Source organism: Lynx canadensis, chromosome C1, assembly GCF_007474595.2.
Source record: "Lynx canadensis isolate LIC74 chromosome C1, mLynCan4.pri.v2, whole genome shotgun sequence".
Lineage (NCBI taxonomy): Eukaryota > Metazoa > Chordata > Mammalia > Carnivora > Felidae > Lynx > Lynx canadensis.
Window position 1 is genome coordinate 68311705 of NC_044310.1, and position 15473 is coordinate 68327177.

Below are 15473 nucleotides of genomic sequence, written 5' to 3' on the forward strand. Positions count from 1 at the left end.
TCCCCTGCCAAACAGAGTAGCAAGACAGGTTACTGTGGCAATGTCCTTTATTTTCTTTTCTGGAGTTTCTCCCCAGACGCTGTAAGCTGTACATATGGCTTTGTTATACGCACACAGTGAAACACTAATTTGTTTTGGTCAGTATAATGTTGCTTTGTTCTATTTTTCCCATTCCAGCAGGGTTAATTTACCTTTACATTAACATTTAAATTAATTTCGTAAAATAACAGACTAAAATTGGTTTGATTATTTTGGCAGACATTGGTAGTTATTGGTCAGTTCATTACTTGCCTGAACTGCATTTAGTTATCTTCATCCTGTGCCAGTTCATCCATAGCTGGCGTTGGCAAACTGTGGCTGGCTGTCTGGTTTTTGTAGTAAAGTTTATTGGCGCACAGCCATGCTCATTCATTACTTATTGTCTATGGCAGGTTTCATGCTACAATGGCAGAGCCTATAGGGTCCTTAAAGCCTAGCATATTTTCTGTTTGGTCATTTATAGGCAAAGTTTTCTGATCTCTGCTCTGTAACATCGTTCTACACAATCCCTTACTTGTAGTCTTTCCATACATAATGGAATATTATTGATAATATTTAGCTTACAAGATTTGAACTCACTCACTAGTTATTATCAGTGGTAGTTACTAAGTACACCTTTTTGCTTTTCTGTATATATGGCCCAGCAACAACGGATGTATTTTCCTCAAAGTTCTCTGAATTGGAAAAAGTTTTTAAATGTTGAAATATTACAAAAATACATTAGTGTTTTACCAAATCAGTCTTGGCAAACAATTCAAGCTTCTACTCAGTTTTTCTCAGCTTTTTATACCCTACATTTCTTACTAAGCATCATTCTTTTCTTACCACTTTAATATTATTTGAAATTTTAATAGAGGCTATAAAATTATACTTTAAAGTTTCAAATCCCTTTTCTAAAAACCACCTTTTGTAAACCCCCACTCCATGATTGAGTAGTCAAAAAAGCACTAACACATAAAACTTGATATATTTTAATTTCTTAATAAAGCTTTTGCTATAATTTTTTTATATTTAACAACCATTCAGAATAACTCAGTCCATTACTATTTCTTAATAGTTTGTCCATGATTGTTTCTCTTGCTTTCCCACCTAAGTCTCCTAATGCTTTTTAGAGGAGTCAACCATACCAGCCATGCAGAATCTAAGAACAGAAGTAGGAGTCGGTTCGGTTCTTTCACTTAGACTACAAGTTTATTTCTAATGTTGTTCATTAATTTACCTTCAGAAATAATTGATATATTCCTTTTCTTTATAACACAATAAAATGCTGTTATCCATTTTGCTTAGAGATGTAGATTGATATGGTTTAGAACATAGGGCTTGATGGAAAGCAACCCTGGCTAAGGCACAAGAACTTGCTCTTTTTGGAAGAAATCCCTGATGTCATCTTGTTTTTAGATCATGTGTAGTTTTCCCATGAAGTCAGAGTGTGAAATATGTGAGCTGCATAAGTCTCAGGTTATTACTATTATGATTGCCAATGTAATAATGTATAAACAGGTTTCAAAAATGTTTTTCTGAAATAGCAACTCCTTTAGGTGTTTTTTTTTTAATTTTTTAATGTTTATTTTTGAGAGAGAGAGAGAGAGACAGAGTGAGAGTGGGGGAAGGGCAGAGAGAGAGAGGGAAACACAGAATCCGAGGTAGGCTCCAGGCTCTGAGCTGTCAGCCACAGAGCCCGACGTGGGGCTCGAACCCATGAAACATGAGATCATGACCTGAGCCAAAGTCAGACGCTTAACCAACTGAGACACCCAGGCGCCCCTAGATGTAATTTTTTTAATGTGAATTATTAGAATAATTGGTGAGACCTGTTTTGGTAGAAAGGACAAGCCCTTAGTGAAACGTGTTGCAGTAGCTCTTAAAAATCTTCTTAAAGATTACTTAAGATGGAATCAGGACCATAAACATATAATTGGAATAATTGGGAAAATGATGAAATAGTAGATTCATTGTGCCTTCCTCCGCTCAAGTTGCTGAACTTGAGGACTACATATTTGTGAATTGTCCCAACCCTTGCAGTGGTAGGTGAAGATAGGATTTCAGAATGTGCTTCTGATCTCAATTTTGGACTCTCCATCCAGATGATGCTGGTCGATCTAGGTACATAGCTGAAGGGAAACACAGGTCCAGAAACTGCTTTTATTTACCTTTTCTCTCATTATTTTGGTATGAAATACACTTAATACCATTGAGTTTTGGGGGAGGGTAGCAATTATTAGTGCATATTTTGGGTCTTAGTCATTTTTTTCTATTTTTTTATAAAATATTTATTTAAGTAATCTCTACAACCAATGTTGTGCTCGAACTCATGACCCTGAGATCAAGAGTCACATGCTATTTCAACTGAGCCAGTCAGGTGCACTATTTTCTTCTATTTTTAATTCTCCTAAGAAGATTATTAACTTTTTGAAGGTAGCAGCCATATCTTAATCTATATTATAATTCTTTTTGAACCTAACACAGGACCAATTAATAATATATAAGGAGAAAATAATTAACAAATAAGTAGCACTTCTTTCAGTACTCAATATCAAAAATATCTAGTCTGTAATCACTAGATATTCATTGACAAATTGACAGACATGCATTTATAGTGTTAATATTATCTATTTTAGAAGTAAAAATTGCAAGTTTAGATGATACTGTATATATTGACATAGCTTGTAAATGAGTTGTATCATTTATTGATTACAAAATGCTCTGTGCTATATACTTCACAAAATTTTCTTCCGCTTCTTAACTGTGTATTTATAGTAATTTTTCATATTTATTTTTAAGATAACGACATATTTTGCTCAGATTACCTAATTATCTCTAAGAAACCTCTGATGATATTGATGATCTAATATACGACAGATCCTGGGTCATTATTATTTCATTTAGTGGTTGTATATATAGACCAAGAGGGAATCTGAATATTGATCCAGGGAATGACTAGTAACAATGATTTATGAACAAAGGATCCAGTGCAGTGAGCCAAACATAAGATTGAATCTCATGAGCAACAGTGGATTTTTTCTTTTCTATTTGCGTGAACAATGAATGATTAGTCTATAGTATTATAGATGTTAATGTGAAAACATTCTTTCCAAGACTATTTAAGATTCATTGTTAATTATAATTGGAGGAAATACTTAAATTTATTGTTTTAACTTACAAGTGACTTCTCTGGTATTTTGGCTGATAAGAATTATCAGTTTAGAATAATTTTTTATTTTAAATAGCACCGTAAATGAATGAAATTAAGATAGCTTGACTGGAAATACTAAAAATTAAGTTAAATTTTAGCTATCATTACCTAAGGGATGTTAGTTTTACTAATGTAAACATTTTGAAAATCAGCTCATTATTCTCTTGGTATTTTGTCATTTTCACAGTCCCAAAATGCTTTTGTTATATTTCCATTTTTTTTAAAGGGAAAGGTAATAAAACATAAAGTAAGTTTTCTGAACTTCTTAATTAGTGGCAATAATTGGTTTATTGCCAACACTGGTTTTATAAATATGGGTTTATATCCCAACACTGGTATTGACTTACTGTCTTTAAAAACAGGTTAAGTATTCTCATTTCAAGGCAAAATGGAGATAATAATATATATTTCCTCAAGTTCTTGTGAAGATTTCTTGAAGTCATATAGGTAAACTGTTTATGCCTAATTATGTGCCAGGCAAGTATAGCTTTTTATTAGAAAGGGTTATTTTTGAAATAGAATGTAATCTCCCAGGGGTGAGGAGTTTTATCTCCTTTGATCCTTAGTACCCAGCACATAATAGATGCTTAGTAAATATTTGTTGAGTGAATCGTTTAGTGATTAGCAGAAAGATTGGCTTTGTAATTAGCCTTGATTAGAATTCAAGCTCTGCAGGGTACCTGGGTGGCTCAGTCTCTTAAGCATAGACTCTTGGTTTTGGCTCAGGTCATGATTCCATGGTTTATAAGTTTGAGCCCCACATCGGGCTCTGAACTGATAGTGTAAAGCCTGCTTGGGATTCTCTTGCCCCCTCTGTCTGCCCCTCCCCTGCTCATGTGTGCACTTTCTCTCTCTCTCAAAATGGAAAAATAACATCAAAAAAGAAAAAGGAATTAAAAAAAATTCAAGCTCTGCCACTTGCTAGCTGAATAACTTCAACTATGAAGATCAGATTTCTGATCTTTATAATAGTGACCTAATAAAAGATGAGTGACACCTGTCTAATAGAGTGTTTCTTTCATACATAGTATGCAGTCAAGAAATAATTTCCAGTTGCAATACCCATAATTTGTATTTCACTAAAAAACTTGCATCAGAATTCTAGACTACTAGAAGTTAAAAGTTATAAGGAAATGTCTTAAAGTTGGAGATGGCCGCCATTTAAAAATAGCTTTCCCAGAGCGCCTGGGTGGCTCAGTTGGTTGAGTGTCAGACTCTTAATTTTGGCTCAAGTCATGATTTCACTGTTGGTGAGATAGAGCCCCTCCTCTGGCCCTGTCAGCCTGTCAGCGTGGGGCCTGCTTGGAATTCTGTCTCTCTCTCCCTGTCTCTGCCCCCTCCCCAGCTCGATGCTCTCTCTGTCTCTCTCAAAAATAAATAAACTTGAAAAAAAATAGCTTTCCCTTTCCCCCAAATGGGGAAAAAGCTAACTTCTCGTATTGTAGGTGGATTATAACTTAACAATATATACAAAATGTTAAAAAACATATTTATGAGGGGTTTTTTTTTGGTAGAAAAGTTGGGGAAGCCATCAACTTTTTATGATCTGTATGGTAATACTTTGGGGCATGTACTTCATGTTTTTTTTTTTCTTTTGAGACTCAATTTGTAAGTTTATGTTCAGTCATAAAATGGCCCCTACATTGGTCTGAGAATGACAGCAATTTGTTTTTATTATTTCAACTGGAAGGATTTTAATGAAGAGAATGGCGGACTGCTCCGCGCTGTGTCTCCAGCGCCCACAGTTACAGGCCTCTTTTGCATGCTCAGCATGGCTGGTCGATGTTCTAGTGGATTGCTGATGTAATTTACTAGGAGCATTCCCGAACTCTTCTCCTTTCTACTCTAAGACCTCTCTTAGAAGAATTTATTTCTTCACAGTGCAGAAGTTTCAGTAAAGGGTAAGACCAGAGATGCATGTTAAGGGGACTTTGGCAGAAATAGTTTAATTAAAGTACTCTGGGCTTGATTTCAGTGTCCACAGAAATGAAATGGAGAAAGAGGGTGGTGACCAGTGATTGGCCGCGTGGTTTTAGGATCTCTGTCAGCATTCCCAGCTCCAAACAATCTCTGTGAAGGGAAGGAAAATAAACTTCAACGCAAAAGAACGTTGAATGTCTAGAGCTAAAATAAGCTCACCGATTAACAATAGCGAGGGTTTACTTAGACAACTTACTGAAAGAAAACTCCCAAGAGTGTCGATGTTTTGTCCGATGTTAACAAGAAGGGGGAATTCTGGCCTGTCAGGATTGCACATAAGATATTTCTAGAAAGTGAACACCCTGAATGAGGTTTAAATTGAAATGAAACTGTGTTTTATTTTTCATCTTCTAAGCCTTTGCACAGGGGACAGTGGGGTTAGTATTATCCTTTTTTGTTGTTGTTTTGTTTGTTTTGGCTAAATATAGAAGAACAGCTCTCTTTTGCTCGTAAATTCTGTTCCATAATTATTATAATTTTATAGCACAAATAAGATTAGAAAGACTGATTTTGTATAGCTTCCTTTGGCTTTCATTTAGCACCGAGATAACATTTAGTGCGTGGAATGAAGCATTAAGGTTTCATTGTATACGGCATTAGTGCATAATAACGAGGATGGGTGACTTTGGTAGGTCTCATGCTTAGATGGTGCTTTTCTTTCCCTGTTCTCCTCGTGCTTTTGGTTGTTTGGGGTGTAGCATCCAGTGGTCTCCATACCTCAGTGTCCGTGAATGGAAATCAAAGACAAAGCTTAAGATACGAACCTTTATGTTGCCTTTACTCTTAATACAATATCAACCTTATTAGTTAACCAGTTTTTGAAAATTTGAAATTATCTTTTTCTCTTACTAATCGTCTTATTTCACTGATAGTTATAAACAAACTGTTTCTATTTTTGCCAGACAGGCATCATCACATACGAGGTTAAATGTTACTTCCTGGTACTATAACATAAATACCTGAATGTTAAAACTGATTAGTAGTATTTTCCTAATTTTGTTGACAGTTTAAAGCCTGGGATGTTTCATGCAGCTAATAAATATAAGCAGGTTACTGTTTAAAAAAATCTTTTTTAACGTTTATTTATTTTTGAGACGGAGACAGAGCATGAACGGGGAAGGGTCAGAGAGAGAGGGAGACACAGAATCTGAAACAGGCTCCAGGCTCTGAGTGGTCAGCACAGACCCCGACGCGGGGCTCGAACTCACGGACCACAAGATCATGACCTGAGCCGAAGTCGGACGCTTAACCGACTGAGCCACCCAGGCGCCCCAGCAGGTTACTGTTTTAAAGAGCGCACCTTACTTACTTAAATAGTGTATAAGTAAGTAGTGTATAAAACATTGAGGAGTATTGGAATATAAACAATGCTGGGGCATATTCCTGGAAGTCATTTGTATGGCTTTGGAAGGGTTAGTAGTAACGATGCTTTAATTGACTTTTTACACGACAGAGTAGGAGGACATGTAGATCTTAAAAAAAAAAAAAAAAGTCTTAGGTTTGGTAGCAATAGGACTAGGATGAAATTGTTTGAATCTTCTTATTTGAAGGGTAAGAACAAGATTGTACATTAGAAGTGGGTTGGATATTTAAAAATCTTGGTCATAAAAATCATAGTTTACCTTGTTTCGGGTTTTATTAAGAAATGAACCATTACTTAGCTTTATGAGGAGTTTGAGCTGCCTTTATAGTCACAATTCCTCACCAGAGTTCTTGGAAAAATATTTTGTAAAATCCAAGGACAAACTAGTTATTATATTTTTAATGTTTATTATTTTTAAGAGAGAAAAAGAGAGAGACACACACACACAGTGTGAGCCGGGAAGGGGCAGAGGAGAGAGGGAGACACAGAATCTGAAGCAGGCTCCGGGATCTGAGCTGTCAGCACAGAGCCCGATGCGGGGCTCGAACTCACAAACCATGAGATCATGACCTGGGCCGATGTCAGACGCTTAACTGAGGGAGCCACCCAGGCATCCCAAGAAAAACTGGTTATTAATATGGAGAATTACTTAATCTTTCTGTTCTCTGAAAGGAAATTTAATAGCTTTCTTCTGATTTTGTTCCTTGTTTTTGTTTTACATTAGAAGGTTTTACTGAGCTTCATTTTGCAGGTAGTTAAAGGAAGTTTGAAGGGAGGGGTCTGTTAGCTACATGTATGCCTGTGAATGTCCTATGCCTCCACTTTGATGAGGAGCAATGCTTTTCCTAAGATTAGTTTCACCATGTTTGATTATTTATTCATTCTACCCTTAACTGATTGTGGTTTGTTAAGTATTTCAAATTTCATTAACTTTTTTTAATGGAAGGTTGTTTTTAATTTGGATCACAGCAGTAAAATCTTTTGACTTAGTTTTCAAAATTGCGTTTAAAGCTTGAATTTTTGTAAATGATTTTATTTGATGGAAAGTGATTGGATATAGCTTATAGAATGAAAAAGAATTTATTCTGTTTTTGCTTATTGCACAGACAGATGGACATAAGCTTTATTTGCATAAAGGAAGCTATGATTTTATTGCATTCCAGAACTGGTTTCTGTTTGTTAGAAATAGTCATTTATACTAAGCCTCATAATTGACTACAGTGTAATTTTAGAATTGTGTTTCACATTCTCAAACCTTAAAATTGTGTTTCACGTTCAAACCTTAAGAATACACTTAAATTTTAGTATCGTTAAAATCTGTTCATGAAATATCTGTGCTGGCCAAAGACCACAAAAGAGGTCTTGGTTGTGCGGTTTCCTCCTCGTTTTCCCCTTACTAACAGAGGTTTTCCTATCTTGGCAGCTGTTTCCTACAAGGCAGTCATCAGTCTCTGATTTCTTCCTTCCCTTTCTTCCCACAAACAAGGGCTCTTTCAAATAGCAGATGACCGAAGACAGACTAATCTTGGATCGCTTTAAGAAAGTGGAAATGTGTTCAAGAGTTGTGCTTGTGGGCAAGCAGCCTGTATGCATGTCATTGAAATGAAAATGCTCATTACAAGCAGAACTTGGACAGCTAGAGTTCTTTTTGCTCAAATCAGGAGCATTCCAGAGGCTGACTTCATTTTACTTGTACTAATTAATGTGTCTCATCCACACATTAAAATCATTCTAATTGCTTGATCAGATCATTGAACAATATGGAGGATATAAGAAATTGTTCCTTGATTTGCCTTTTCAGTGTGACGGGCCATGAAATTTTCTGACTTCTCTTTATGCTTTGTATAAAATAGCTTGCAGTTTTAAGGCAGGTACTTTGCCACAGCAGTTGTAAACCACACGTTTACTTTTGGTTTTGTCTTTTGAATAGTCTTTGGGAGTTCTGTGTGAAAAAAGAATAGAGAGATAGCCACTTCTACACAGTTGTGTGCCATGTAGCCACTTCTACACAGTTGTGTGCCATGTTTCCCCAGCAGATTAATTTTTGATATGTCATTCTTCTTTTTATATTTTTGGCATTCAGGAGAGGAAGTTTGCTCTTTCCTTTGTTTTTGTCTTATTTCTTTGGACAGACAATCATCTGAAGTGTTCTCAGAACTGGGTAATACCATTTCTGACCCCCTTTGTCATGATGCCTAAATGTCTTCAGTAGTTTCATAGAGAGGTAAAAAATTGGGCTCTTCTGGGTCATGGAGGGATGTATAGGGAAGCAGTTTTATCTCTGAAATCGTAGGCATGATAAAACACAATGCTTATTATGGAAATACCTTGCTAATTTCATCTGTGATTTTATGGATCTTTATATTTAAATACTAGATAAGAGCTTCAGATTAATTTTTTACATTCTTTTTGTTGTGGTTATTGGTAACGCAAGGAAGTGACTTTGTAGTGTGATAAGTATTCCCAACTATTTAGAATATGACTGCTTTTGCATTGAAGTTATATCATAGAGAACTGATAATAGAATATAGTGAACTGATAGTCAAATATAGTAAACTGCTAATAGAACCACATATGATATGTAAAATGTGTAGCAAATGCAGAGTAGCTTAGATAATGTGAAAGAGAACTCCATTGTTATCTAGGAAAATTTGTTTTCTAAATTTTCTTTATGCTTTAGTGTCAGCATCTAAATTACATAAGACTTATTTTTTTTATAGATACAACTTCAGAATAAGGGATATTCCCCTTTCTACGCTACTCCACTTTTAAAAACTCTTTATCTGCAGCAGATTAAGGGTAGATTGAGAAAATTTGTATGAGTATTACTTAGAAGAAAGTTACAGGAAGTTAATATGAAGAAACTGTTAAGATATCTCTTTAAAAGAATACATTTTGTAATTTTTCCACCCTCAAGGCAAGACCAGGAGACTGGATGTATTTGGGAACTGTCTGCATTCTATGTGTATTGTCAGGCTAGTATTTACTCTGATTCCTCTTGCTACCCTAGAAAGAAGTGAAATACTTCAGTAGAACCTATTAGCAAATAACCTGGTCTCATGTGATCCTAGGAACTGAGAAATACTGATTAAGTCATGCACCTTAAGTTTTTGTATTCTTTCCAGTTGAAGAACTGGATTCTAAAGGCCAGTCAGAATTAGACTTGGTTCCAGGTTTTATATTATTTACCTCTCTCCCATTTTAAAAAATGTGGGACATCCTTGGAGATAAAATCATCATGGTCTTGAGGTTTTTATTTGGGTCCAGTGGATGGACCAACCTAGTCAAGGATATAGGTTTAATCTTACTAAGATATATTGTGCTATAAAAAATATATATGAAAATCTAAAACGTTAAAATGAAATAGTTAAGAGACTGTTTATTAAACTAGTCCCCGTGTGAATAGCTATAGCAATTTGATATGTGGTGTTTAAGAATGTGGTTCTGGAGTGCCATTATTATATAAATTAATGTACACCCATGTGTTAAAAATTGTACATCCTTGTATAGAAAAATAAACTGCTTAATTGTATCTTTAATCTGACCCGCAATATAACAGGATAAAATAGTAGATAATATTGCTGTTATCATCAGTAAACACAAACAAAAACATTTATGTATTGATAACATTTTATTAGAGGCTTATATGCTAAAGCTAGTAATTTGATAAAAAGACTGATATGTGGCAAAGGAGACAGGTGTATTTTTCTAGAAGGACTTCCTAAGCTTTTCGGAGAAAAACGGTCATTAGGGATTTACATAACTATTCTATGAATTCATATGTCATGGTTATCTATAAATGATTTTTTGAGCTTTGATCATTTTCTTTATGTAAAGCTCAGATATCCAGTATGTAGGAGCAGCTCCCATATTGGATATAGAATCAAAATATATACCATTTATCTTTTTATAATTAGGAGGAGACGGGAGGGAGAGACAGAGAGTTGCTGGCTGTTATTATTTTTGCATTTATTTTTTGTGACGTAGCAGGACCATAAGAGTAAATGATGGATTTGTTTGTTTTTCAGATATGACGATCAATGATGCAGACTGCTGGGTTCGATGAAGCTGGGCATTTATAACTAGATTCATTAAGGAATACAAAGAAAATATTTAAAGGGATCAATAATGGTGTCTTCTGGTTGCAGAATGCGAAGTCTGTGGTTTGTCATTATAATCAGCTTCTTACCGAATACAGAAGGTAAGATGCAATTTAAATTTTATTTTTTAAATCTGGGCGAACTTAATTTAAACTATGCAATCTTCTCTACATAGAAGTGGCTAGAATGAGTCTTATTATTTTAAAAAGTAGCTGTTAAAAAGATTTCCCGAAAGTCAAATTCTTTTTTTTTTTGTTAGTTGAATTATTTTCATTACACACAGTTGTAGTACAGAAGAACTAGTGCTAGTAGTCTGAATTTATATTTCACTTACATTTGTATAATATTATTGTAAATAATCCTGAGAAAATGAAAGCTTTGCTTTGGTATATACTTTATACTGACTAAATTTATGCCAGTAAAATTGAAAGTATTTTGTGTCAACTTTTTCACTTCATGTTTTGTTTGCTTCTTGAGTAGAGTTATAGTTTAGGTCTTAAAGTCTTAATTTTTTTTTCATATCTTCTGGAATATGCATTTTTTGTAGTGCTTCATTTTGAATTTTATTTATATCTTTTTGAAGATGGACCTGATTTTTAAAGAAGTAAATATATTTTTGAGGCTTAATTAATCAGAACCATCATTTATTAATTACTATATGGATTTCCTGGTATCCATTATTTCTTTAGTCTTACATACTATTTTCATGTGAAAATAACACCCTTTTAGGTGCTTTTTACAGCGCAGGTCAGAAGTTAATATAGAGCTAAGATATGTTAATTTTATAGCTATTTAGTAGTGGTAGTTATGTATTCAGCGTGAAAATAGATTAATCTTGTAAAATCTGTGAAGAGTACAAAATCCCTGAGACATGCATAGGTTTTATTTGTCCCAATGAAATATCATTGAAGAAAATATTTTAGAATTTTAAAATTGGTTTATATGCACTTTTAAGGGATTCACTTCATACCTACCAACAAAACGATGGGTGGAGAAAAAGAGGCATGGTGTCAACTAGTAGAAGCTTATTTTTCCAACATCTTTGTGATGAGCTTCAAAGTGTTAACATTTAATTTTGCTGAAAGAATTTTATTTGAATTACTTGTTCCAAAATTATGTCTCATCATTTTCTTCTTGCCCTCCCAGTCCCCTACTTTCAGTCTGTTGACATAACTTAATAATACAATTCAAATAAATAACAAATTTAGAAATATTTTAAAATAAATTCTATATTCAGAAAGTAGATAATGTTCACTTGGATTTAAGTCACACTCAGAAGTTACAACAGGGTTAAGATTCTGTTTTTAGGAGATACTGCTCTGTGCATCAGAATTGAAAGATACATCAAATCTTTTTTTTTTTTTTTTTTGAAGGATACATCAAATCTAACAGTAAAACGTAGTATGTCTGAGTGAATAGTACCGTAATGACAAGCAACAAGCAGAAACTGAGTTTAATAATGTGAATCTCTGGCTTGGATTGTTATGAAAATCTTGTGTATATAGTCCATAATTTTACATCGTTTTTTTTTTTCGGGGTGGGGGGGTACACTAACTGAATTCCTGCTGTTATGTTTGAATGTTTTTATACATTTAAAAAAGATTCCAGGTGTGGACCAATGGCTCATTAGTCCACATAATGAAAATTTTTCCAATCAAGACAGAGACCACTTTGCTGGCACAGTAGCTTAACTCAGCAGGGGGGCTAGCAAAGAGAGAGTTTTTCATGAGATACTGCAGTTTTATTTCTAGTGTCACCTATCAGGTCAAGATTCATATCTGCTGTTAAGAGAAATTTCATTTTTGGCGCATCAGGCCAGGGGGTGTTGCTTTTGAAGCAGTTCCCTCCTACGGGTAAAAAGAACTTAGGAGGAGCCCACACTGCTAGCTGTGACAGTACACGCAGTTAATGCACACTGTTAGAGTACTGATCCAGCATCACATGGTTTTGTCTTAGAAAAGTTTTACATGACATGATAGTCCTTTATTGCCAGAAAGCAGATAATGTTCTGTGAACACCTATAGAGAAACCCAATCAAAGTTAGGTATGAGAACTCAGGAAAGGAGTTATAAATTTAACCATTCAGCCATTAAGTTTCTTTCAAATCTTACAGAGATGAGCGCTTTTTGTATTGGTTTCCGGATTCGTACAGATAAAACTCAGATAGAGTTTCCTAGATGGTTTCTTCCTTTCTTTCTCATTCATTGAGTGACTAAATTGAGCCAGGTGCTTAAGATTCTGCAGTGCAGGAGGCACAGTTCAGGCTCTTGAGGAGCTCATGGTATTGTGCAGGGCTGGAAACCTCAAGTACCTACGGGGGCCTAGCAGGGGAAGTAACCTGAGTGCAGCTGTCCAGTGGAGGTCTGCAGTAGGCAGGAAAACGCTTGCCAGAGGACCCATGATTGCCATTCCAGTATTTAGCCTGCTTTTGCTTGTCTTCTGGCTTTTCAGTATAAACCAGACCTGGATTTTAGGCAATAGTACCTAAATAAGATTAAAACAAAAACAAGCCTGTGTATTATATAGGCCTGCCTTTTCAGGGCTTCTATTTTTCCTCCTCTTTACAATAGTGTTTCACCTTAGTATATTATTTTAAAGGCCAAACAATTTTGGATTTATTTTACATCTATATGTATGAGAGGTAAATTTCCACATTTGCAAGGACTCATTTGTTTTATATTCAGACGAACATTATAAATATGTCGTGTTTCTGTACGTATTAAAGAGCAAGCAAACCACTAAACACTTTTGTTTTTTAAGTTTTACCACGGTAAAGCCTAATTATATAAAGGTTTAATTGCTAGAATTAGCTTATCTCCTTTTATCTCTGTCTTCTGTCAACTAGTGTTTAAGAATCAAGGCTCACCCATTAAATTTACTTGTTTTTGCGAAATAAGAATAACGCTTTATTTATTCTTAGAGACTCCTCTCCCCGGTGTATTTTTGAAAATTGTTTAGAATTTCCAAATAAAAAATGATTATAAAAAATCAGACTTTGAAAATATTCTGTAGGTTTTTCTTAGAATTGATTTTATTCTTAAAGAACTAATCTCAAACCCTTCAAAAACCAGTTTTGTTGAGAAACTGATGTGCTTTGATTCTTTTGGCCAATTTTTATAAGCAGAGTAACCACTGTGGAATCATGTATCAGTAAGTAGGAAAGTAAATTGAATTTTTGTGTCCTAGAGAATTAAATTATGCTATATAATGGAGCCCTGGCAAGCCTAAGTCAGACATGTGAAGGCTTGCTCAAGTGACAAGTTACAAATAATGGCAGTTCTTCAGCAAAGTCAGTAAAATGGATTTCAGGGTGAATTCTTTATGCAGTGAGTATTTAATTAGATTTCATTAGTCAAAATTTTAGTTAATTAGTTTAAATTTCATTGTTGTTTATCCATATTTCAAGAAAATTATGCCTGGGAAAATGCTAGATATGCAAGATATAACTTCACCTATTCATTGACATGTATCGAGAAAATTTAAGAATACTGCTGTAGAAATAGCGTCTTACCAATTTTAATTGTACTTTTAATTCTCTAAGCATATTTTACAATGACTTTTGTATTAGTGATACCTTACTAAAAATGATGTTTGGCTGTAGGGTCTTTTTGCTTAGTTGAGTGGCAGAAAAAAGTAGATCCAGGGGTTAAATATGAAATAAAAACTGTTTTGGGCATGTATGTATTTCCTTCGGACTGTTCCATAATTTGGAAGGAATAATTGCTTTTATCCCAAGGTTAAACTTAAGAAAGATGAAAATAATTCAGGCCTTTATTCATTCATTCTTTTATTAACATACACATATATGAAAAATGTATAAAATTTATGTTCATACACACACTGTGTCAGCATCACAAGGGCAATAATCATTTTTGTTTGTTTATTTCATCAATGTGCCCAAGTGCCTAGAACAATGCCTGGTTTATAATAGGTACTCATTTTATATCCATTACATAAATAACAGAAATCTTTACAGAGAGTCATAGTCTTAATAGAGAGAGGATAATAAACTGTTGTAATAACAGAGTGGTAAGTGCCATGATGATGATATTCACAGAAGCATTGGGATGAAGGGTAGGTGGATGAGTGGATATATACCAGGAAGGGCTTCTAGCTGTAAGTGAGGATGCTTGAGCTGACTCAGTATGAACTGAATAAGCTATGTCAATACAGTGGTGAGCGTGGTGGTGGAGAAAAAAGTCAATGGAGAACAGTATGGTGTGGAATAAAGTATAATAGTGGTTCTTAGGAACATCAGAATCACCTAGAAGGTCTGAAGTGGGGCCCAAACATTGCATTTCTGACAACTTTCAGGGACGATGCTGATGTTGCTTAGTATCACTTAACCATTGTCATATTGTCTTTGTATGGGTGGTTGAGGTGAGGTGTAGGGGTGCATGGGTGTGGATATGAAGTCACTTTTTTAAAAGTTTTTGAAAAGAAATTATGAATTCACTGTGATTCAGAAGTAGTAACCAGTTGATTACTGGGAGTTACTATTTAATCTTCTCATGGCTTTTTATTCGTGTGATCAATCTCCTTGGACATAATTTTAGGCTCTAAAAAGGGATTTTCTCTCTCTCTCTCTCTCTCTCTCTCTCTCTCTCTCTCGACAGTATATTGAGAAGGAAAAAAAATGGAAAAATTGGCTCCAGATTGTAAAAAACAGAACATATTTTCTGTTAAGAGTAAATGTTACATTTTCAGAGCTCCTAAACCCTTGCTTCAATTTATCTCTTCTCATTGTGATAACCTTGTTCTTTTTCTTGTTGGGAATAACTACATGGCCATTGCTATG

General features: G+C 34.7%; 1 protein-coding gene across 1 annotated transcript in view; it reads left to right on the forward strand.

Moving 5' to 3' along the window:
* The window catches only part of ADGRL2 (adhesion G protein-coupled receptor L2), a 160173-nt gene that overhangs the window by 15157 nt on the left and 129543 nt on the right, over nucleotides 1-15473 (forward strand). Inside the window, 1 exon segment of the mRNA XM_032594329.1 lies at nucleotides 10604-10776. Coding sequence (XP_032450220.1) covers nucleotides 10704-10776 — 73 coding nt within the window. The 5' untranslated portion in view covers nucleotides 10604-10703.